The 22,363-nt window shown below is 32.0% G+C and overlaps 4 protein-coding genes across 18 annotated transcripts in view; 3 read left to right on the top strand and 1 right to left on the bottom strand.

Annotated features, from left to right (window-relative positions):
• The first annotated feature begins 9 nt into the window (after positions 1–9).
• On the top strand, positions 10–2,206 carry LOC105205663 (PIH1 domain-containing protein 1). Of its 3 annotated transcripts, none has more exons than XR_003268334.2 (7): positions 10–278; positions 356–446; positions 524–706; positions 1,036–1,208; positions 1,464–1,719; positions 1,795–1,938; positions 2,027–2,206. XR_003268334.2 is itself a non-coding variant. In XM_011175092.3 (7 exons), exons 1-7 carry the CDS (start codon positions 216–218, stop codon positions 2,060–2,062), a joined length of 930 nt encoding a protein of 309 aa, XP_011173394.1. In that variant the 3' UTR covers positions 2,063–2,206. The 3 variants fall into 3 exon arrangements, 2 of the variants coding, with proteins under 2 accessions (XP_039305734.1, XP_011173394.1); XM_011175092.3 differs by having other exon boundaries at positions 216–278; positions 1,464–1,703; XM_039449800.1 differs by having other exon boundaries at positions 1,795–2,203.
• Positions 2,087–22,363, bottom strand: part of LOC105205664 (sphingosine-1-phosphate phosphatase 1) — a 21,411-nt gene continuing 1,134 nt past the window's right edge. The window contains exons 1-6 of one of the 10 annotated variants that reach the window (XM_039449794.1): positions 19,953–20,136; positions 19,330–19,481; positions 4,088–4,659; positions 3,701–3,902; positions 3,226–3,450; positions 2,087–2,785 (exon numbers count right to left, since the gene is read on the bottom strand). In XM_039449794.1, coding sequence (XP_039305728.1) covers positions 2,368–2,785; positions 3,226–3,450; positions 3,701–3,902; positions 4,088–4,562 — 1,320 coding nt within the window. In that variant the 5' untranslated portion in view covers positions 4,563–4,659; positions 19,330–19,481; positions 19,953–20,136 and the 3' untranslated portion in view covers positions 2,087–2,367. Of the gene's footprint in view, positions 2,786–3,225; positions 3,451–3,700; positions 3,903–4,087; positions 4,660–4,736; positions 4,998–5,155; positions 5,535–5,573; positions 5,765–19,329; positions 20,318–22,363 lie in introns of those variants that run through there. The other 9 variants (XM_039449796.1, XM_039449795.1, XM_026131750.2 and 6 more) reach the window with 9 other exon arrangements.
• On the top strand, positions 5,105–17,550 carry LOC105205666 (angiotensin-converting enzyme 2). 3 transcript variants are annotated; one of them, XM_026131746.2, is made up of 13 exons: positions 5,105–5,217; positions 12,469–12,684; positions 12,771–12,935; positions 13,013–13,094; positions 13,240–13,380; positions 13,490–13,672; positions 13,798–13,892; positions 13,978–14,129; positions 14,516–14,643; positions 14,729–14,975; positions 15,049–15,138; positions 15,222–15,329; positions 15,440–17,550. In XM_026131746.2, exons 1-13 carry the CDS (start codon positions 5,161–5,163, stop codon positions 16,026–16,028), a joined length of 2,253 nt encoding a protein of 750 aa, XP_025987531.2. In that variant the 5' UTR covers positions 5,105–5,160; the 3' UTR covers positions 16,029–17,550. The 3 variants fall into 3 exon arrangements, with proteins under 3 accessions (XP_025987531.2, XP_025987532.2, XP_011173408.2); XM_026131747.2 differs by lacking the exon at positions 5,105–5,217 and adding an exon at positions 6,198–6,385 and having other exon boundaries at positions 15,440–16,028; XM_011175106.3 differs by lacking the exon at positions 5,105–5,217 and adding an exon at positions 6,524–6,929 and having other exon boundaries at positions 15,440–16,028.
• The window catches only part of LOC105205667 (putative leucine-rich repeat-containing protein DDB_G0290503), a 17,258-nt gene continuing 13,426 nt past the window's right edge, over positions 18,532–22,363 (top strand). Inside the window, exons 1-3 of one of the 2 annotated variants that reach the window (XM_026131745.2) lie at positions 18,534–18,763; positions 20,739–20,891; positions 21,105–21,148. The gene's annotated coding sequence lies outside the window, so the exon portion shown is untranslated. Of the gene's footprint in view, positions 18,764–20,738; positions 20,892–21,104; positions 21,149–22,363 lie in introns of both variants that reach the window. The other variant, XM_011175112.3, reaches the window with a different exon arrangement.

Raw genomic sequence — 22,363 nt, forward strand, 5'->3', positions numbered from 1 at the left:
TGAGCGCTCACTGTTAATGGTGTATTCTTTTAGATCTATAGGTTAGGTCTGATTGCATGATCTAGAAGAATATCTCACATGTTGAGTCTGCTGAACGCATCCGACTTGTCCAATTACTTCTGTCTCCCATTATTAGGACAACCCTACGAAACCGCTTAGAGAAGAATAGAATAAATCTAAATATATTTTATATTTACATATAATTAGATTTAATAATGGGGGACGCCACTTTCCTTGAAGTCGACGACTCTATTAGGACCAAGAATTTATTATTATTTGTAAGTATAAACACATGCTCATGTTAATGTATATGAGTATAATATTTAACAACTGTAATATTCTATGTTTTTAACAGGATAAAGATAGGGATACTTTAAATCAACAGATGGATGAATTCATGAAACAATTGGACACAACTTCATCTATCCTTGTACAACCTATTCCTGGTTTGTATCTTTTGTGCTTTGCTTATTACAGATAACAGCTTTTATAGATAATAAGAGGTTTTATAATATAATTGTAGGTATCTGTGTGAAAGCCAAAACGGTTAACAATGACAAAGTTTTTGTCAATGTATGCACATCCGATAAAATTCCACCTCCTGAGGATATATCCGATACTAGATTACTTGAACTTATAGATGATGAAGTACCTGCTTACACCATACCAATGAGTATTGGCTTTGAAAGGATGGAGATGGATAAATGTAAATAAAAAAACTTTAAATTTTTTTGATAAAATAATGGATTTTCTAGACTTAATGGCACCATAAGTCACTTGTGTTCCTTATTAATTTTTTTATTACTTTTACAAGTATTTAAAAATTATTGATTGACTCTTGCTTGTACTTTAGAAAATATTTGTGTTAATTAAAAGAAAAATTTGCATGTAAATATTATAACTAATTATAGTGGACAAGATATTTGAGAAAAAAGGAAATGTGCAGGACATAAATGTCATAGGGTTAATTAAGTTATATAGTGTTATACTGTATGTGTGTGCAATTATCAATTAAGAAATATTGTTTTTTTACAGCTGGTAAGCCCAGTGCAACATACGATGTTATGATAAATACAGTGTATCTTAAAAAATGTCAGGAAAAGAAACATTTCATGGCATTTACCACGTTAGTCATATTAAGTGGTATAGCAGATAAGTTTAATAAAGAGATTGATACAGAAAATTATGTTATTCTTAAAAATCGTACAGTAAGTATCAAGATAAGTTAAATAAATTTATATGGAATAACATTGGTTTTTTATGTATTGTTTTAATATTTTTTTAACTGGTTGAAATTAAAAAATTAACTCATTTGAAATTTAATTAAATTATTGACTTTTTGATTAGTTACTGCTTAATCCTAATAAGTATATAAAAATATATGTAAAATGAGCATTTGTTGTAACTTCTCAATATTTACACAACTCTTTTATAGGCATATTTATAATTATGTATTATTCTAGGTAATGGGAAAACTTCAACAACACAGGATAGAAAATCGCAAGCCCAAAAAGCTAGAAGGCCCTAAATCATTAATCGAGGAAATTTCGCCAAAGAAAAATTTGACGATGATTTCCAAACAACCCAATAAAAAGCCTGATATACGAGTTAGCGATATAACAAAAACGGATTATGTAATTTTAAGAAAACCAGCGAAAGGGCTAACTGAGCGTTTAATCGCTTTATTCAACATGCCAAAAAGCGTTAGTCACAAAATTAGTAAATACATTTGTGCTACAAATCCTTAGTAACAGTATTCAGTCGGGTGAGATAAATATGCATTATCACTTGCAGATTTCAGTCGAGGATATAGTAGTATTAATCAATTCAGATCGCGTAAATGTCACAGATGAGAAAGCTTGCTATTCATATGATGTTTTACTTCCGTATACACTCAAAGTGGATAATGCAAAAGCTTTTCTGGATTACAATATTGGGGTGAGAACTTATTCTCTTTTTTTATATTAGATTATATATCTTTATGTGTGTGTGTATATATATCCATGTATATTATCTTATTTTTCAGGTGTTGCGAATAGATATATTAATAGAACAAAGATAAAATAATGTTGAAAAATAGTTGTTCTCTACTTTGAAAGAAATTTATTATTTTTAATATCATGAAATAATTGAAGTACGATTCTATTGTATCTTGGTATTTCTAATGTGCATTAATGATTCTAATAAAATGATTTTAAGAAAAGGAGACAAGTTCCATGTCAAAAATGCGTATTTTCAAAAACTGACTGAAAAAGTGAAAATAAATAACTTTCATTAAAAATTATAAAAGCTAAAAATTATAAACAAACAAGATATAAAATATATTTCATTAATATAAATTGAATAACAAGTTGCATGTAAAGTTTCTTATATTTCGGAGTAAAATGCTGGCCGATCGATACCTATCATATTAAAAACTTGTGGCAACAGATACACTGTATTTAGACCTATCATGAAACAAGATAGATATTTATAGACTAGATCGACGAACACCTTAATTTGATTACTATTGTAATCTTGACATTTCATGAGTTCCTTCCAATTAATTTGTAATATGCCACATATCGTAATATAACTGAAAGATTTGCAGAAATATTTCGTCGCGATAACACCGGAAAAACCGAGTACAGTTCGAATAATCAAATGACTAAACGTAGAATATGTTGGCCAAACGATATGAAATGGTAGAGAGGATTGCGATACCCTTAATAGACCGGAATAATAATTGAGCCATGCTCCCGCATGAAGTCCTGCTGCGACTGATACAACCATGGCAGTGTCGCTTCTGAAAAAATTAAGGCTAAATAAATATAAACTTTAAAAATTTGATAAATTTCCTAGAAAAACTAAATAAGTTTTTTTTAATCTTGAATATGGCACCAAATCATTCTTTATCAGTAACTTTATATCGTGAACAATTTTGTTCCAGCAAGATTGAAATTGAAAACGTAAAATGTAAAGGTAAATATAAAATTTCCACAGGAATCACACACAAACAACTCTAAAGGTTTCCTGTCTTTAAATAGATCTTTAAAATATTAACCAAAGCCTGTAACTTTCGTTCTTATACTTTTATATACAAAAAAATGTGTTTAACGGTTCAAAGATATGATAATTTTTTGTTTCCTAAAACTTTAACTTGTTAAACTCATTTAGCTTTTTCAAAAATCCTTCAATTATGTACACATACGTGATACTTGATGTTCACAATTTATCTATATTTACCTAGTGGGTGTCCACTTGTAATTAGATGGATAATATACGATAACGGCGATAGTGACCATAATCAGTATCACTACAAACCAAAAATTTGTAATGACATAAGAATTCGTAATGTCCACCAAGGGTACTAATGGAATCATTAACGCAATCGCTAATACTAAGCCGGCGATGATGTCTAGCACAGTATGCATACCTAGATACAATCTGCTCATACTGACAAGAGCACACCTAGAAAAGTCTTGTATGTTACCGAATTCTATTATTTTAATATGAATAATCAGCAAGCAAATATTGTACGAGAAATCAAGGTTGAATAAGTTAATACTTTTTTTAAACTTAATTTTAAAAAGCATTAGTTAAATTATTATGTCTTTTATTACTTTAAACTATTATTTAACTTATAATTGTTTAACTAATTACTATCCAACCCTGCGAGTAATATAATAATTGATACATGAAATTACAACATTTGGTTTACCAGAGAAGGGCAATGATGCAGCCAAGAGAAGATGGATAAATATATTTGTGCATCGTAAATAATACTACGCTAAATGGTATGGTGAAACCGACCATGGCATGAGTGGATGGCATTCCGTACTCTTGTGACCATTTATTTTGCAGTCTGACCGCCGGAGGGCACGCTGGTCTAGGCCAACGTATCACATCTTTCATTATTTGTCCTGAAAATATATGGCACAAATTTAATAATAAATTACACAAAAAAAGCATACATATTAAATCTATCCTTTTTCAGCTGAACAGTTCATCTTTACTCTTTTTCTCTTCAACATAAAAAAAAAGAAAGGTGAACTGGGCAAGTTTAACTGAAGAAACAAATCCATTTCTACTTATCAATTCACTATACCAATGGTCATAACAGTAGCCCATACGAGAACGACTCTTTGGCCAACGGCTCCATCAATATTCCAAAACAAGAACGGTATAAAAGTTGAATAGAAGATCTCGTCCCCTAACTCGGTTCCAAACAGAAATATGTAATACCAAAATGGATTGTCTATTGTATAATTCGGATTATTCGAAATTGTCGAGGTTTCCTCGCGTTTGATCATTGGCTCGTTTACTCCTGTTCGCTTCGAAGAATTTGTACGCTCTGTGCATACATTCAATTGTTTATCGTTTATGTCACAGCCATTTATTTTTTGGCAAGTTGAAGTGTAATCTTCCTCATTCATTCTTGTGCAAATGTACTTTTCCTTCTCATCTTGGAATGTCTTGTCGGGTCTGTCATAATGTATCCTGACTCCAAAAAATTGCTGAATCGAAGCGACCAATTGTGGGCTCTTCAGGTGAGCCACCATTTCCATTAGTTTTGATATCATTCTTATTGGAATGAGTCAATTTCTAATTGTTTTTCTTTTCTTTCAAAAGAATGATCAACATAGCTTTCTCATGGCCACGAACATCCTGCCTAGCGATCTGCATAAATAAATAATGTTGTATGTTAACAACCTTAAGTGTGATGCAACATGTCTTTAATTCATCGAATGACTAACCAATAAAAATTAATTCTTTTCGATAATAAAAAGGCCAATTATTCACTTTTTCTCACCGATCTCGGTCTCATCAAATTTTGTCCACGCTCGGACCATGTGACATGCAAGAGTTACAAGGCGATAATGTAAAATTTATCGCCGCCACTTTAGAAAGAAAAAATCTAATTGCCAAAGCGAGAAGTGTTATAAGATTATAAGTAATCTGTCATATCGACCGAATGCGCGACACAAGCATGCGCGGTGATAACACTTCGATATTCATCTCTATTGACGTTTTCGAAACCTTTTACAGTGATATTATGGAATTCAATGGCAACTGTAAGCATCGCGCTTTGTTTACAACGATACGCGATTACGGCGTTTCGTTTGGAGTGAAGCGAGTAAGATTAGGTTAGGGGTTAGGTTAGTCTAAGGCGTACCGGGAATGACTGAGGAGCGTCAACCAGCATCAACTGCGATACACTGGACGCACGGACGAGCGGTGGTTTATCAATCGGCCGTTTATCTAATAGATTAATAATTTATCATAGTGTAAACACATACGGCGTGTAGCAGCAGTAGATCCGTTCGCGTTGCTTGAAATTTCCAAAGAGTATTTGAGATGAAAGAGAGAGAGAGAGAGAGAGCAAGAGTTTCAAGTGCCAAAAGTGTGAGCAGCGCGACGAACAAGTCTAATATTTATCAAACGTGGAAGAAATATGCGATCAATTCAACTCGACTTGTCGTTCGCTAGTACGCGGACAACGATCTCACTCGATCGAAACAGTAGATCCAACTGAAACTATTCGAATTCGGTGAGCAAACGTGTACCCGGCACATCGCGACCTTTAAACTTACCGAGCGTGCCGAAATTGTCTAATAACAAATGATCCTCGGGTGAGGCAACCAGTGAGATGATATAATGATTTTACGTAACAATTCAAAAAGGTTGGAGTGATCGCCATGATCTTTCGCCTTCGCAATTATATATTCTCCGCACTCGAGTCGCAAAAAAACACGTTGCTAAGCGGCTAATGTTAGCCACGTGCAGAGGGGATTTCAAAAAAAAGAAACGAACAAAAATTGCGTAATTTCACCGAGATGAAAACCGAGATCGGTTTCTCATCTCCTAGCCGTTTATCGACGACGCAGCAAATTAGCCGTGACAGAGAAATTAATCTTTTTGCCCAAAATGAATAATGAATAATTCAATTTGATTACGCTTGGTTGAGTAATGTATTCATGATTCGTGCTAATATGCCATATTGCACAATCGCCGAATAATCGAATTACGGCCTCTTTATCGCGTAGTAAAGCGTTTTCCCGCCTTTCTTTCAACGGTATAGGTATTGCGCGCACCAAGTGCTGCCGTTTATTGCTAACAGGAGTCCGATATGAATATAATTGTTGTATTTATAAATATATTATAAAATTGCATTGATTAATAAGAGCATCTAATAAAATAGTCAAATCTAAATTTTACGATATAAAGGACTGCTACATGGTCGTGCAGTCGGTACAAGTGCAGTCGGTAAGTCATCTCTTATGATAAAACGTAGGGAATTACACGTCCTGTATAGTTCGAGTCTTCGCTAATTGGGATTCGAGCGTGAGTCTCTATTGACGCACAGATGATCGAGGTGATCGCTAGAAGCGACGCGAATAGGACGGTAACAAACTGACTATGACTAGAGGTGATAGACGGCTAGGCATGGCTAGGCAGAAACACGCACGCACGCACGCACACACGCAAGTACGCACGCACGCACGCACGGAAAGTTAACCGAGCGAGATACGCCCCGTCATGCACTGACATTGGAAATAGTGGCGTGATGCGAAGGAATCCCGATCGATCGCCGTCGCACTTGGCAAGCAGTCAGTGCCGTCAGTGGCAGTCAGTCAGTCCAAGTCAGTCCAAGTCAGTCAGTCACACGACGACCGTCTGCGTCGCGCGACGTCAGAGGAGCGTGTACGTAGGTTCTTGATAACGCAGCACGCACCGCCGGCTTATTAAGCGCCACGAGTCCGTTGATCGGTGGACCCTCCTCCTTGACTAATCGCTCGACGTACTTTGATCATCGTGAGACAATTCCGCGCGCTGGGCGATTTCTTTGTCGTTTTGTCGACGCTCCGTGCCCACATTCGGCCGGTTTCTGTCGTCGTGCTTGCTGCCAAAACGCGGGAATCGAGCGCAACGACGCTCGACTACGAAAGGTAAATACACTAGATACATCAAACTTCGTCTGTTTGCATTTTCCATTTTTTCCACCTTCTCTTATTCCCATACTGAGGAAAGAAAGTTGTACTCGACTACATTTTTCAATTTGATTAAATTTCTTCAGCTCAACTGCTATTTATGTATTTAACTTAAATACATAGATATTTGAAATGGAGAAATCTAATCAAGTCGAAAACATTAGTCAAGGTAATTACTTTTCTCTTCAATGCACTTATTCGAAGTCTTAATGCGGACTCTCCATGCGAAATCTCGATGTAATTTCATTTCAACCGCGAAAGGTGCATGAAGAAAACACACGGCTATTGCAAAACGAAGATGTTTGATGGTTCTGAGTTTTCCATTCTGCTTTTTTATTAGATTTTTTATTAGGCAAAGTCATGAATCTGTTTAATTGAACTTGCAAGATTTATATCTCCTTCCGTTGGTGAGAAAAAGAGAAAAGATAAATTATGCAAGGAGTTTAGCATAATTTGTCTAGTCAGCTATAAAGGAATCATAGATGTTACATCTTTTTTTTAAAAATACATAAATGTATTCGTTCCATGATTGAATATTCCACGTGTAGTTCTTATCGGTTGAATCGTATTTGCCTTCATTGCAAATTAACCATGTTACGCCATGCACCGGAATTAATAATCACTTTGCGTGTTTACACTTAAGTAATTTTTGTTTTTGTTTTTGAAAATTATCCTTGAGAAGAGTGTTTACGTGAAAACACTGCGACACATTTCAAATGCGGAAATCGATTCGTCGTAATACGATGGGAGTTGAATACACGAAAGTTTATTTCGACATTCCGCTATAACTAATGTAATTTATAAATGGAGAGTTTATAGTTCGCCAACAAAACAGGAAGATGGTCATTAAATAGCATCCTCTGCAGAAATAAGACGTGTACAAAAAAAGCATTATCATACACGCACACGTTTAGCACATCATATCAAAATGTACTAAACATACTCTGTAGCAATCATTGCTTCACATATAAGCAAAAATTATACTTTTACTTATATATGAACAAAATTGGATAGTAACCAGTTAAAAAGTAAAAAGTTAAATAATAAAGTTAAAAAGTTAATAATTTAGTTAATTTTTAATTTTAATTATATTTGAAATGCATAAACTTTAATTAGTCAATTTTTTTCCTAAACTAGAAATTTATATATGTTAAAGAAAAAAATATATAAAAGAAAAAATGTGTGAAAATTTTTTAAGTGTTATCTCGTTTCGTTATCAATAGCTGAAGTTTTTTTTTAAAAGTATAAATACAAAAGAGGAAGTTGGTTTTTGCTTATCGGAGAATTATTCAGTAATAAAAATTCGTATTAGACAAGTCGTTTGAAATCGACTCTTATTGAAAGACTACTTCGAGAAACTAAAGAAGGTTGAACTTTGAGAGCAACCGGATTAAGGAATTTTCTCCTAAATTTGAATCTTGTTATTACGATATTTTGAGATTTTTTGAGAGGATAAAAAGAGTTGAAAAAAGTTTTTAGAGAAAGAAATTTAAAGATCTAAAATACTTTTTAAGAATAATTGCATCAAACAAACAAATAATTGCATCAAAGTATATGTTTTAAAAAATTATATTTTTTTTCATAAAAAAAATTTTTCTCAGTACAACATATATGTATTTATAAATTTGATAGTATTGATTTAATGCACCTATTAGATTGGAATCAGAGTTGCCAGACTGAGATATTTTTTCTGCAAATTTGAGTTTTATTATTATTACAAGGATTTTCGGGGAAAATAAAAAGTTGAAAAAAATTTTTAGAGAAGAAAAATATAAAGAATTATGTTGGCTCATTTTTTATTTTTTATTTCTTTGAGATTAACAACGTGGAACTTTTTTTAATGTTTATCAAGAACCGCAACTACGGCCAATATTCATAGTCAAATAATTTTCAATCTTTGATGGAAAAAAAATGAATAAATTTATGAATAAATCTGTAATTAATTACGTTTTCAAAGATTGAAAATTATTTACGACTGACCTACAACTATGAAAAGTGTTACTAAAACTATTATTTCGAATAAGTTGAAAATTGTAAAAATTATTAGTCAGCGCTAAGAACTGCTGTGATTGACGTAGGCCTGATAACCTTATGTTTGAAACTATCATTGTTTTTTTAAAAATTAATAAAACGTCATGCCAACTTTACAGATCCAGATCTGTAATATATTCTTATCCTCGAAAAACAAATTCCCCGTTATAACAAAATCCAAATTTTTGGAGAAAAATCCCTCAATCTGGCAACTCTGAGTTAAAGAAATCTGAAAAGAGTCAAATAAATACTATGAAGAAATTTCAATTAGATATTCTTCCGGATGGCATTATAGTATTTTTAATATTTTTTTATTGGCCGCGTAGAAACCGATTTCTTTTCGTTCTATTCTTTAACGTTCGCCTTCGCTTTCATTTCACACAGACGAGAATATCACGGAGTAAGTAGCTGAGTGGAAAAACTGAAAAACGCGAACTACCGAGTGATTTCGGTTTCCCGCGGTTGACTGCGACCGATTTCTGGATCGCGTTGCGTTACCGTCGCGAGAAAGCGTAGCCAAGACAAAAATATATCTCACAATCGTCAGTAATACGACGAACGAAGCATGCGCGTGATATATAATAAATTTTGCTGTCTATAAATCACATTCAGGGATTCGTGTCTTTGGCTCGATCTCGAATTTTCTACACACATTGACTCGACGAAGAGAATTATTTAAATTCTTCTTCTATATCTTCAATTCAGCTTTCAAAATATTTACAAATCTCGTTTGCTTAGTATAATTAATTTTTTTTATAATTTAAGGCCCTGCGCACAATAGAGAAATATTTAGATATTAGGAATAGGAATTGAAATTTTAGAATCAGTTTCTTCAATGAACACTCTAGATAAATAAGTTACGTTGTATCTTGTAAGGTACATTTATGTCTTATGTTTCTTTCATATCCATTGTGCATTACGTTTAGTATTCATTGAGGAAACTGACGCTAAAATTTTAATTTCTATTTCTAGTTCACCAATACATTACTGCAATGGAATGTTATTTTAGAATGTCCACTCGTTTCAAAACAGCCACGAACAATTTCTTACATCGATTTTTCCCAATTTACTTTTGAAGACGTAATAGACTTAAATTGTCTCTTATATATACCAAGCAAGCTTCATGTCAAGAATCAGTATTCATTCCGGTTGATTGCAACAATTTGGCATATTGCAAAATAACTTGTTAGATCCATTAGCAATGCTCGAGCAACTTGTTACGTAATAATTTTTTATAAATCTAGCTTCTTAATACAAAAATAATAAATAGGTAGAGATGTAGATATGAAGAACATTGCTATTTTTTTTGTCTTGAATCGCAACGCGCTATACTTAATTTTTAACATTAGTCATTAACTAATTTAACTAATCTGTTTAAAATTTGTTTCTCTTAACTAATTTATGAAATTTTATGAAATTTTGTGGAATTTAGCATTTAATGATAGAACTAAGGAAATAAATATAAACTTAAAATCATTATAAACGCGCACAAGTTTTTATTTGCGCGCGTAGAAATGTATTCCATTTTTTCATATAATAGAACAAAATAAGCGCGCGCTATAGAGCTTCTAATGATGAATGTATATTATATTATATTTAAATAAATATAAAAAAATTAAAAAGTTAATCAAGTTCAGAAAAATTTTACATAAATTAATAAAAACAATTTTTTTAATTTTTTTATTATTATCGATTTAACATAACCTTTTCATATGTATGTATGTAATACAGTTATAATAATTAAGTAAACTAAAGATGTGTGTGTGTGTGTGTGTGTGTGTGTGTGTGTGTGTGTGTGTGTGTGTGTGTGTGTGTGTGTAATACTAAATATACTAAATTAAAAATGGGAAAAAATGTCCATGTAATTAGTAGATTTATTATGTAGATTTATTATAAAAAATATATATTTAGTTAAAAGTATAAATATTTTAATAAATTGGTAAATAGATATGGTAATTGGTGCACACGAATAAAAAAAAATTTTTTAATTTTATAAAAAGTGTATAAATTTTTTTACATTTTTTATATTATATAAATTTGTACTCATTTCTTTTATACTTTACTTGTTTGTATCATTCCTATTATTTTTATTTTATCTCCCCTTTTTAAATTTAAGTCATCATAATCTTCTGTATTGAAGTTTGATACGTGAACTTCCGTGTTTAGAAGGGATGTGTGCTTGTATACTTATAGATAGTTTAATATTTACTTTTTCTTTAATTTAATTAAAAATTGTTCAGTGTTGTATTTTATTATAATTATTTAATATTTCGTGCAGTTAAATATTCTACAGAATTCTTTTTATACTTTGCAATCGGGACAACAACGTGCAATAAAAACATCGATATAATTTTCTATTCTGTAAAATCACAAGTGTAATCTTGTAATTATAGTGATTTCAAAATTACAAGTAATTACTTGTAATATTACAGTATACCTGGAGTCTATCTTTAAAGATTTTGCTTGCGATATAAAATGATGTCATTTAAAGTTGAATTTGTGACACATAAGATGCATTTCACCTAACGTTAGCAGCAATCGCGAGCATTATTTATCCTTGTTTAATATTTAACAAACAACAAGGATGGTATGATTCCATGAACGTTGCGAGCGTTTAGTAAGCGGAACACGCTCATAAGCATATAAGATAAAAATCGTAATGCAATGCATAATTTTGTAAATCTCATATCTCTAATATTATAAACATTTTGTTTCTCTTTATTCTTCTCTCTCTCTCTCTCTCTCTCTCACTCTCCTTTTACACAAAGATCAGCTTATCTTCGATAATAACAAGCTAATGGGTTATCGAATCAAATTTTATTTGACTCATCACTAATTTATCTTTTGTTTTGTTTTGTAATATTGTGTAATAATTCAAATCTATGACGGAGTTTTTCAACTACCAACTTTGAAATGTATGTACTATATTAATAACGTACCATTTTCCATTTAAATATATTTCCTTTGATTGCTTTTGTCTAAAGAAGAAAAAAAAATCAATGGTAAGAACCATTGATTTTCAACGCTTTACTTTTCGTAGAATTTACGCGCGCATCGAACGAGTCGTCCTGACCAATGGCAACACGGATGACTAATTCATTCGCAGCGCAATGATATTACAGTATACCTGGAGTATATCTTGCACTATAAATTTCTTGTGTATTTCCTAAACCACCAATGTATCATTTATGATTACTAGAACAAATCGATGACAGGACATATAATATAAACGCATAATAAATTAGTGTTCTTCCTGTATTTAATTTAAATAGAACTAAATCTCGGAATTGTATTTTATTATCGGATAAAGGCGCGATCTTAATATACGTATGTAATTTATTATGCCGAATATTCTTATTAATAGTCGACGAGACAATCCTAAACTTAGGATTTCCTACTATAACTTCTATGTGTACTCACTTCAGAATTTAAAATATCAAATGTAAACGTAATATTTTATTTGTAGATTAAAGAGATGCTGCCGAAGTGGAGTTGGATCGTCCTTAATCTTATTGTCTATGTAAGCACTGCCCCACATAAGAAAGCTCTTCTGGAGGACGAAGCTAAAGCTAAAGCTTTCTTCGAACTAACCGAGTTAGATTATGAAGATGCGTGTTACAACATTGCCAACGTTCAATGGTTATTTATCATGTCACCGTCCAACGAAACCTTATTATCATGGGTAAATTTATTATTTAAATTACTCCTTGATACTTAAAATATACTTCCTTTCTTATAAATTAAACATTTTGCCTCATTATATTTTAGGAGATACAACAATATAACTATACAGAATTTATGAAAATGCAAAAGAGCGAAGTAATTAATAAAATAAAAAATACGAAAGAACAGCTGGATCCATCTCTTCAATATAAATATGATGTGATTGAGAAACCTGGTGACACATTACTGAGTGACGAAGATTGGAAGAAGGTAAGAGATTCTATTTAATTAAGCTTATATTAAGCAAGTTTAATTTAAAATTATTTTATAACTATTTTATTTTACAGTTTATACATTTTGCTGGCTCTGTGGAATTACGGCGATCAATTATTAGTCACGTGAATAAGTCATACAATTATTCACGGGAAGGTATATTTTTATTATATTAATCCCATATAAAATGTAAAAAGAAAAAAAATTTTATCAAAACAAATATACTATATTGGGAAAGATTCAATATAGTAATTTGTAAACTGTATATTGCAACTATTAATTGGTAATAATATGACTTTAGATGTAGAATATTTGCTCTCTCATAGTGGAAAATTAAAAGATAAGCAAGCTGCTTGGAACGCTTGGTATCGCCAATTTATACCATTAGTGACAAATTATTCAAATAATTTGCTACTCGTTGCTGAAGCCGCAAAACAAAATGGTCAGTATAAAAAAAAAAAAAACGTTGATAATTTGTTTATGTAAAATGCAAATTATAAGTGTGCACGTTAAGTTTTTAATGAACGTAACGTTTAAACATACAATGGTAGATGCCAAGGATGTTAAGGACTATTGGGAAATGCTGTCAGGATATTCTGACGGATATGACAAAATGAACAGTGAATGGAGTCGGATTAATAATCTTTACAAGAAGATTGTGAAATTTATCGGTACTAATTTGGCTCAAAAATACAATATCACTATAAACGATACAATTCCAGCTTATTTACTTGGTAAGATAGCAACAATATACGTGAAAACAGCAAAATGATTAATAGCTCAGTTAATTTTCATAATTTTCATTTTTGTATCCTACTTTCATATTATGTAATTTAAATTTATTGATTTTATTCGAAAGGCAGCCTACAAGGATACGACTGGACAGATTTATCGTCAGACGTCTTGCCTTATTCAGAGTTAATTTATGATATAAAAAAAAATCTCTGGAAAAAGGTAGAGATTATTCCTGTTAAACTCACTGCGATGATATAATCACATTTTTGTAATAATACATAACATTTTTTGTTAAATTCTGTAGAAATATGTTGGAAGATCTTTGTACAAGACTGCATCCAATTTGGGTTCAATATTACTGAAACAAGTTCCGCAGGCAGAATTTTGGGATGAAAGTGAATTTAACCAATCGTGTCCATCTAGATTGTTAAACTTCTGTAGAGATGGCACAATGAGGCATGTATATTGAAATCGATAATTTTCAACATTTCTGATTCGCCTATATAACTATCTAATATAACTGATATTTTTTATAAATTTTGATTACTGCACCAAATTAAAATTGCTATAAAATAATTAGCAGAAAATGATTTTAAGAAAAATATTCATATAATACCTCAAAAACTCAAAATAATAAATTGCAAGTTAGTTGATATTTTTTAGCCCTAATTTTGACATAGATTTGGTTAAAATTTTTTTATTTCAAAATATATGTAATTATAATTGTTTTTATTTGTTTACTCGCTGGCTCAATTTTTCTTTTTTTTTCTCCCCCCCCCCGCCCTTTTTTTATTGGTGCAGTGACTTTAATAATATTTTTCTATATTGAAATATTATTTTAGAGTTTCTACTTGTTCCAAAGCCACAATGAGCAATTTCCTGACAGCGTATGAAGATGTTGGAAAAGTATTATTTAATCAAATAGCTATAGAAAATACTCCCGTTCTCGATACAGTTAACAGATATTCGGGTAAGTACTCGATTTACTAAATACACGTAGTTGTTTTTTATAAAGTGTTAGAACAACACTTCATTACAGATATTTGATTTTATAGGATTAGAAGAAGGTATATCGACGATATTTGGAATATTATCGGGAAGTCCTGCGTGGCTCAATCATACTGGTTTAATGAATAGTACTGAAGATAATGAGGAACGAATGATCGTATCTTTAATGATAACCGCTCTGAATGTACTTCCGCGATTAGCATATTATTACGCTGCCGATTTATGGAGATTAAACGCGATTCAAGAGAATATCATTGATCCAACTGATTTAGTAACATCTTGGTGGACGTATAGGTATTATAAACACTTATTAAAAATCGATATAGTTTGTATAACTGATATTTAAAGTTTTAATTATGTATGCCAGGGAAGAGTATGAAGGTATCTCTTCTGTTGATACGGATATTCCAACCTTCATGGACGACAGTTATATTATTAGAAATAAACCATATCTTCCGTAAGTAATGTTTTGAAATATATAAATTATCTCATCTATCAATCTGTCATACAACGATAATGAAAAATATTTTATCAATGCAGTAAAATTCTTGGCACACTGCTAGCTTTTCAATTATACGAATATAATTTGGATTCGACCGAAGTCAGATACAACGATATCGATGGAAAAGTAATGACTAACGATGTAATGTGAGTATAACATGAAAATACCAATGTACACATACATGTGTTCTAACTATATTTCTAGAAAGAAATTTTTCACAACAAACTTTTATGAATTTTTTTATATTTATATACAGAAAAATGATTCAGCACAGTGGAGCCCGCGAATGGCAAGACCTTCTTAATACATTCGTCAATATGGACGATATATCTGTGAATTCGCTTATACTGTATTTTTCACCGCTAGAGGAATTTATTGAAGAAAATGAGGAGATCTTTAAATATAAATCTGGTGCGACTGCTGATACAGAGCTTGACGAATTGGAGAAACATGTGTTGCGAGAAATCAATACTCCTACTACAATGCCTCCGCCTACCACACGCAGAATAACAACAAAAGCGACGTCATACAAGACAAACAGTGACGCGAAAAATATGCAACCAAAAGTAGGAAAATCTTTAGAATCTAAATCGTCCATATATGTGGAAGATAAGCCGAAAAATTCGGAATCCGACTTATCAACTCAAGTTTCCTTTGACAAATCTTCAACAGCGAAGCCTGATATTTTGAACGAAGACACAGAAAATGATACATTAAAGATTAGTACTAGTAAAGCAGTATGGGCTATAAGCGCGGTTCTCATTGCGATAATAGTCATCTGTATCATTGCGATTTTCGGAAGACGAAGATGTCGTAAAACGCCAAAAAATAGACGATACGTTTAGCAATATAAACTTTTGTCACTAAACATATTTATTTCTCGTATTTAGACGTTAAGAGAATTCTGATCATGTAACTTATTATCGCAACAATGTCTCATTAAGGGACTCATTTTCTAATTTGGAGTATTCGATATCATGCATTCCTTAGCAATGTTTCTTGTACATCACGTATATTTTTTTGGACATCACTAATGGTCAATTAGCTCAATCACGTTTGCCTTGTATCTCTACCTCCAAATCTTATTCAGGAATGAACTTTTGGCTACGTTTTGGATGTTACAAAAGTCCTGATACTAGATAGATCTCTCGATCGACATTTATGCATTATCCTATATCGTATATTTATATCTATATCGTATAGTTACAACAATAAGAATAATATTAGGCACAAAGAATTCGAAACGAATGTGAAATAAAATATAGCAATTTTTACATATCTATAATATACTCTTATAATAACTTCAATATATATACAAAATATGATTATTGAATTATTGTATACATATTTATGTACAGGTATTCTTTTATTTACATTTACTATCTCAATTTGCAAATTTTCAGATTTTCTTCCGGTATTTTAAAAATTAATTAGTAAATTATAATGAAGATGATTAAGTGACCAGTGATTTAAATTAAATATTAATTTTATAATATTAAATATTGTAAGTTATATTTTCAATAGAAAATAATATTGGTTTTTAATCACTTGTTAAAGTTTATTTGTGTTTGAGCTAAATATCAATTTTACAATAGCAAATATTATATTAAGATAATCTTTTAAAAAAATGTTATTATTTCTTAAATAGAGGTATCTGTAATCGTTTTTAGTGATAAAGTATTTTGTATAAAAAAATTTTTTTTAAATATGAAATATCAATGTCATTTGATTTACGATTTTGGAATGTAATCTCGTCAAATAGAAGAATATCTGTATATGTACGTTTTCTTAGTATAATTCCTTTGATTTATGATGCCAAACCTATACCTCGGTGAGTTTATTGCTCCCTTCATATTATGATTATAGTAAAGAAAATTGTGTATATAATCAATAGTTACAAAGAGACATCTAAGAAAAAAGAGTGTAGATGATTAAGGACATAGAGTTTATACATAAGAATGATTGAACATTTCAGCGTACTTAGCATAAGTTGACTATTTTTCTATAAATATTTAGTACTATGTCTTCGAGTATTGTGCTTGTGCGTTATTTATACCATTATGAAAATTTATATTTTTGTATAAAGATATCTTGTATATTAGTCTTGTATACATTTGTTCGCTAGAACAATAAAATATTTTAGATGTAGTTAAAAAATTATTTGATAATCTATGGCAATCTATGCGATTGTGTCAAACAAATCGCGTAGTTTCGCTTGTAATTTCTTGAAATTGTATATACACAATTGTAAGATTTGTATGCTGTATATATCTATATATAAGTAGTACAGCGTGAAAAACACTGTACCTATTAAAGAAATAAACATTGTATCTATTAATTAAACAGCATTTCGCCATCAAAATAAAATGATAATTGTGTCTACTTTATACCTATGTTAAACGAATCTTTTTTTAACTTTCTTAACTTTTTTTCTTTTTTATCACAATGTGAGCAATTACGTTTCTACAAGAATTAAATAAAATAGGAAATATAAATACATATATCATAATTCATCAGTACCATTGTCGACAGGGCCAAAAATGTTGAATAAGTGGAAAAAATCATTGAATAAATTTCGAATTTTCTACCTCGGATTGTATCCTACAGAATAAACTAGCAAAAACTAAAAATGACTAACATTAAAATATATTTACAAAAGGATATCTTTTTTTCTTTAATTAATCATTCGTAATTTAATTATTAAATTATTAATCGCTATGGTTTAGAGAAAAGTAAAACTCACCATAATAGCAAAAAACTAACAATAATGAAACCTTATAATAAAATCTTTTTAAATGCAAATATGTGAAAAACTTTTTTTTAACAAACTTTGGTTATATAAATATTACTAAGATTTACATTAATTTTTAGTTTAATGAGAAAAACAATAGTAGTAGAATGAAAATGTTTATCAGTAGATCTATTTCGCGTTTACTATTCAACATTTTGTAATAAAAAGCTAATTTATTTACTACGTCGAATCCTAATTCTATTATAGATTTTATTTTGGACAGTTTAAATTGGAAAACACTTTCTCGATTGATTCGTTTAATGAACAAGACTCTCTTATTGTTTTCTATTTGATCCTCTTTAATAAAAAAAATCAATTTTGCAAAAAAATATCATCTTTTACTATTAGCTTTAAGGACTTGATTTAAAAATATAAAATTTTGCCAATCTTAACTGTCGCATGTAAGTGCAAGAAAAGCCGACTTATCAATTCTAGATGGACAATCGTTTTCACGTTTCTTCCTTCGTGGGCGCACGAAGGAAGCTAGAGAGGCTCGGGGCGAAAAGAGGGATCATCCCCTTTTCGCAGAGGCATGCGCGGTCGCGGTCGCACGAGGGTGTCGTGACCAGGGAGGGGTTCTGGCTTCGATTCCAGTGACTCGGAATATACATTTACGAAAGTGTGCCTCGTCTCGAGATCCGATAATCTGCCAGACGCGCTAACGCGCGACGTACGCTGCTGTCGATCGAATCAAATCATTGTTCAACGAAGGAGCCAACGAGCCGCGATGTCCTAAACGTACGCGTCGATTGTGCAAGCGGCACATCAGCTGCTCCCTTCGTCATGAACGTGAGTATGTTGGTAGCTTCTAATATCGACTGGTTTTCAGTCTCTGCCAGGCGGAGGCAAAGCGAGGCGAGCGTACGTGGGCGTTTCTGCGTTCTCTCTCTTGCGTCTTTTTCGCGCGAAATCGCGATTTCGCGCGTCGTTGCCGCGAGAACCATGCGATTTCGCGTATCGAATCATCCTTCTCTCTTTCTTCCCCTTTCGCGCTTTCAAGAATCATCGAGAGATGTGCGAGAGTGATACGTCATTGACCTCGAAAGTCCTCTGTAAAATCGATGAGGAGATACCCTTTAAACCGGCGGCCAGGCGGCGGTGGATGAGACTCTTTATTCAATCTTTGAGAACCCACTGCGACGCGTCGAGCAACCGCGTCGAAAAATCTTGCGACGTATCATGCAAGCGGAAAGGCAGGGAAAACGATTCGATTCTCGTATAGCCGCAGCTCCGACTGTTTTTCTCAACGAAAATAAAATATCGATTTTCTTCTAGACGATTCTAAATTCGAAAACGTTCACTCGCACGGAATTTAATTTGGTGTAACATAACAATTGCATAAATTATTACCTTACCATTTCTTCCTATTTCCATTTCCGAGCCATAAATCTTTGTAACGATTACCAAATCAAATGTTTTATACACATCTAAGCTTCTGATTCAAGTTCAAAGACGAGTTCTCTTATATTTCTTCGGATGACTCTGTCGTCTTGTAAAAGATGCTTTCCTGAAATTTCAGTTTCTTTGTAAAATAGATCAGTTTGAAAGAATTGGTTCCAATTTCTTTATCTAATACCTAGTTAGAAATATATCCTCAAAAAGAAGTCGTTTCAATGGCGATTAGTCAAAATTTCTGTTGATTTCAATAGATTTTTTTTTTAATTACAATTTCGATTAATTTTCAAGTTGAAAATAAATTCTTGAATCAATCTTTCAAAACGATGGTGGAGAGTTATTGACAAGATTTATATATCACATATACACACTAAAAATATCGAAAAAATATGTCACTCTCCTGTTACACTCCTATATACGCAACTTTTTGTAATTTGAAAAGGTCAAAGTTTCGATGCAAGTTTCGACAACATTCCAATATTTGTTGTCTTGACAACAATGACATCAAAACGACATTCTTTCGAATGATTATTTCGGACTGACAATGAGTAGCATTACGAAGAGACAGACAAATCATTATTACACGTTAATTTATAGTCACAAGGATTCCGAAGCCAGTGCCGCGCTCATATACAAGCTGATCGTGATCGCAGCATCTAAAAATATCGGTCCCACGGAGAGTTTGGATTTAAAAATGCATCGAGATGTATCGCGTCTCACCGTGCTTCCAGACAGCGGCAGCTATCGACCATCCGCGGGTTCCGACACTGTAATGATTAAAGTCACACTTTTAATAACAAAGACCGTTTGCATTAATGTAGCTTCATTTTAAAATTTAAATCCTCGTTATACACGACTCGACACGAATGATCAAGTACATTTCTTTTCTTTGAAAATCTAAGAGCATTGCAATTAGTTATTTATGGATAATTTTGATTTTAAATTTAGTTTTTGGACTTCAAACCGATTTTTAAAAATATTTTTTAATAGTTAGAATCTTGAGAAAAACGGCGCGGACTAAGTAAAACTGAAAATCAGTTTAAAATAGAATATATTCCATTTAAACAATCGATTTCTCTGAATTTCTTCAGAAAAGAATGAATTAAATTTTATTTAGGCCGCAGACGAGGATTTACCGGTGTCGCGAACGACACCCTTGTGTTTCGTGCCTTTTCGTACATTTCTATCGTAAGGAAAGGCGTTAATTTATCGTATCAATGAGCACGATGTAGATAGAAGCGGTTTGCGATAACACGTCGCATTTTATTAAAATATTTACGTGCCTGGTCGGGTCGTGTTCAAGAAGCTAGGCAACGACTTCCTGTTTAGCACCTTTAATCGCTATACGTTCCATTGTCCCTACTTGCAGCGTCATCATTAACGTCATTCACGCGGCTAACGTACCGGACGAAGTTATGGAAGCTTGTGACGTAAAATACTTTATACGCCGATTATCATCGAGCAAAGTCGTCTGAAAACGATCGTCGTTTCCCTGCTTGGATCCTGTCGACCGGGCGAACAGGTTTGCACTTCCTTTCATAACTTTTGTCATCTCGCTGCTTAATTATAATATTCCTCTCTATCATCTCAATGATTTGTTCATTTGAAAGATTAAAGCGCAATCGACGTGTAGGTAAAATTACCCTAGTCAATGTAAAATCTAAACAATTCTGTGCAATATATTTAAGTTCCATTTATGGAGAAACGTGTGAGACAAATAAATGATTACTTTCAGGTGTCATTGACGGACGTCGTCTGATCTTTACGCAAATCAGATTGGTAAGTCAGACACTCTTATTTATCAGCAGATGTCAATAGATTTTGCGCGCGACAAGAAAACCTGGAACGCGCAGATCAATTAATTTGCAAGAGATGTGTGATATATCGCAAGCACCGTGATTTTTTTTGAGTCACAGAGTGCAATACGCAATTGGATTTTTAATCGCAAAATTGCCTGCGATTTGTAATTTTATATGACTGCTATTTATTTCTCTTTAAAGTAACTTTTGACAGTTTTATTATGCATTGTGTTTTAAATCGAGTAAAATTTTAAATTACGTGTAACTCAAAATGTTTGCGATATAACACATGATTCACGTATATAATACAAAATTATGTACAATTTAAAATATAAGATAAAACTCGCAATGCAATATATATCTTTGTGATTCTTAAAGATAGCAATCGTGATGAACAATTTTGTAAATATCTACCTGTAAGCGCGTTATCAGCATTTAATAAATGAACTATACATACGTCAGTGGTGATTCTCGGATATATTTGAATGATTCAATTCTGCAGTATCTAAAGAGACGATTGTAATTGTGATAAAAATGCTGATGATAAGAAAACATTTGGCAGATTTTATTTTAAATTTACACGTAATCCGTAAAAATTTAAGAGATTTTCCTACGTCTTGTATTTATTTGGTATCGCTAATGTTAAATCTTCGAACAAGAATTAAGCAGGCACTCGTCGAATAAAGCCTAAATTTCGATCGCTTCCTCGACACCGAGGGCGAATAAGGCTTTCAAATAGCGTGTCTTTTCTCCCTGCATTTCCGGGGGGGTATGCAAACGTGATTGAACGCGACGTCGCGTGCAGATCGTACAAGAACGAGAACACGCTATACTTAAAGAAAACTCGCGTAGTTTTGCTAAAAACATCGTAACAATATCGATAATTTTTCATAAGAATTTTTGACGAAATGTAACCTTTTCCCAGGTAAAATGAGCCACAACTACGACTGTTCAAACGTGCATTAAAACACGCGCAAAATTAATTATTTAATATTTATAATATTAAAATTGAAAATTCTGAGTTTTTGGGATTTCTGAATAAGATAGAAAGGTCATTTCAAACAAGAAATTTAAAATTAGCTAATATAACTGCAAGTATGCATATTAATATATGAAAGTTTTTTTAAAAATCATAGTACTTTCAAAAAAAAAAAAAATTACATTTTTATATATATATATATATATATATATATAT

Source organism: Solenopsis invicta, chromosome 5 (assembly GCF_016802725.1).
Source record: "Solenopsis invicta isolate M01_SB chromosome 5, UNIL_Sinv_3.0, whole genome shotgun sequence".
Taxonomy (NCBI): domain Eukaryota; kingdom Metazoa; phylum Arthropoda; class Insecta; order Hymenoptera; family Formicidae; genus Solenopsis; species Solenopsis invicta.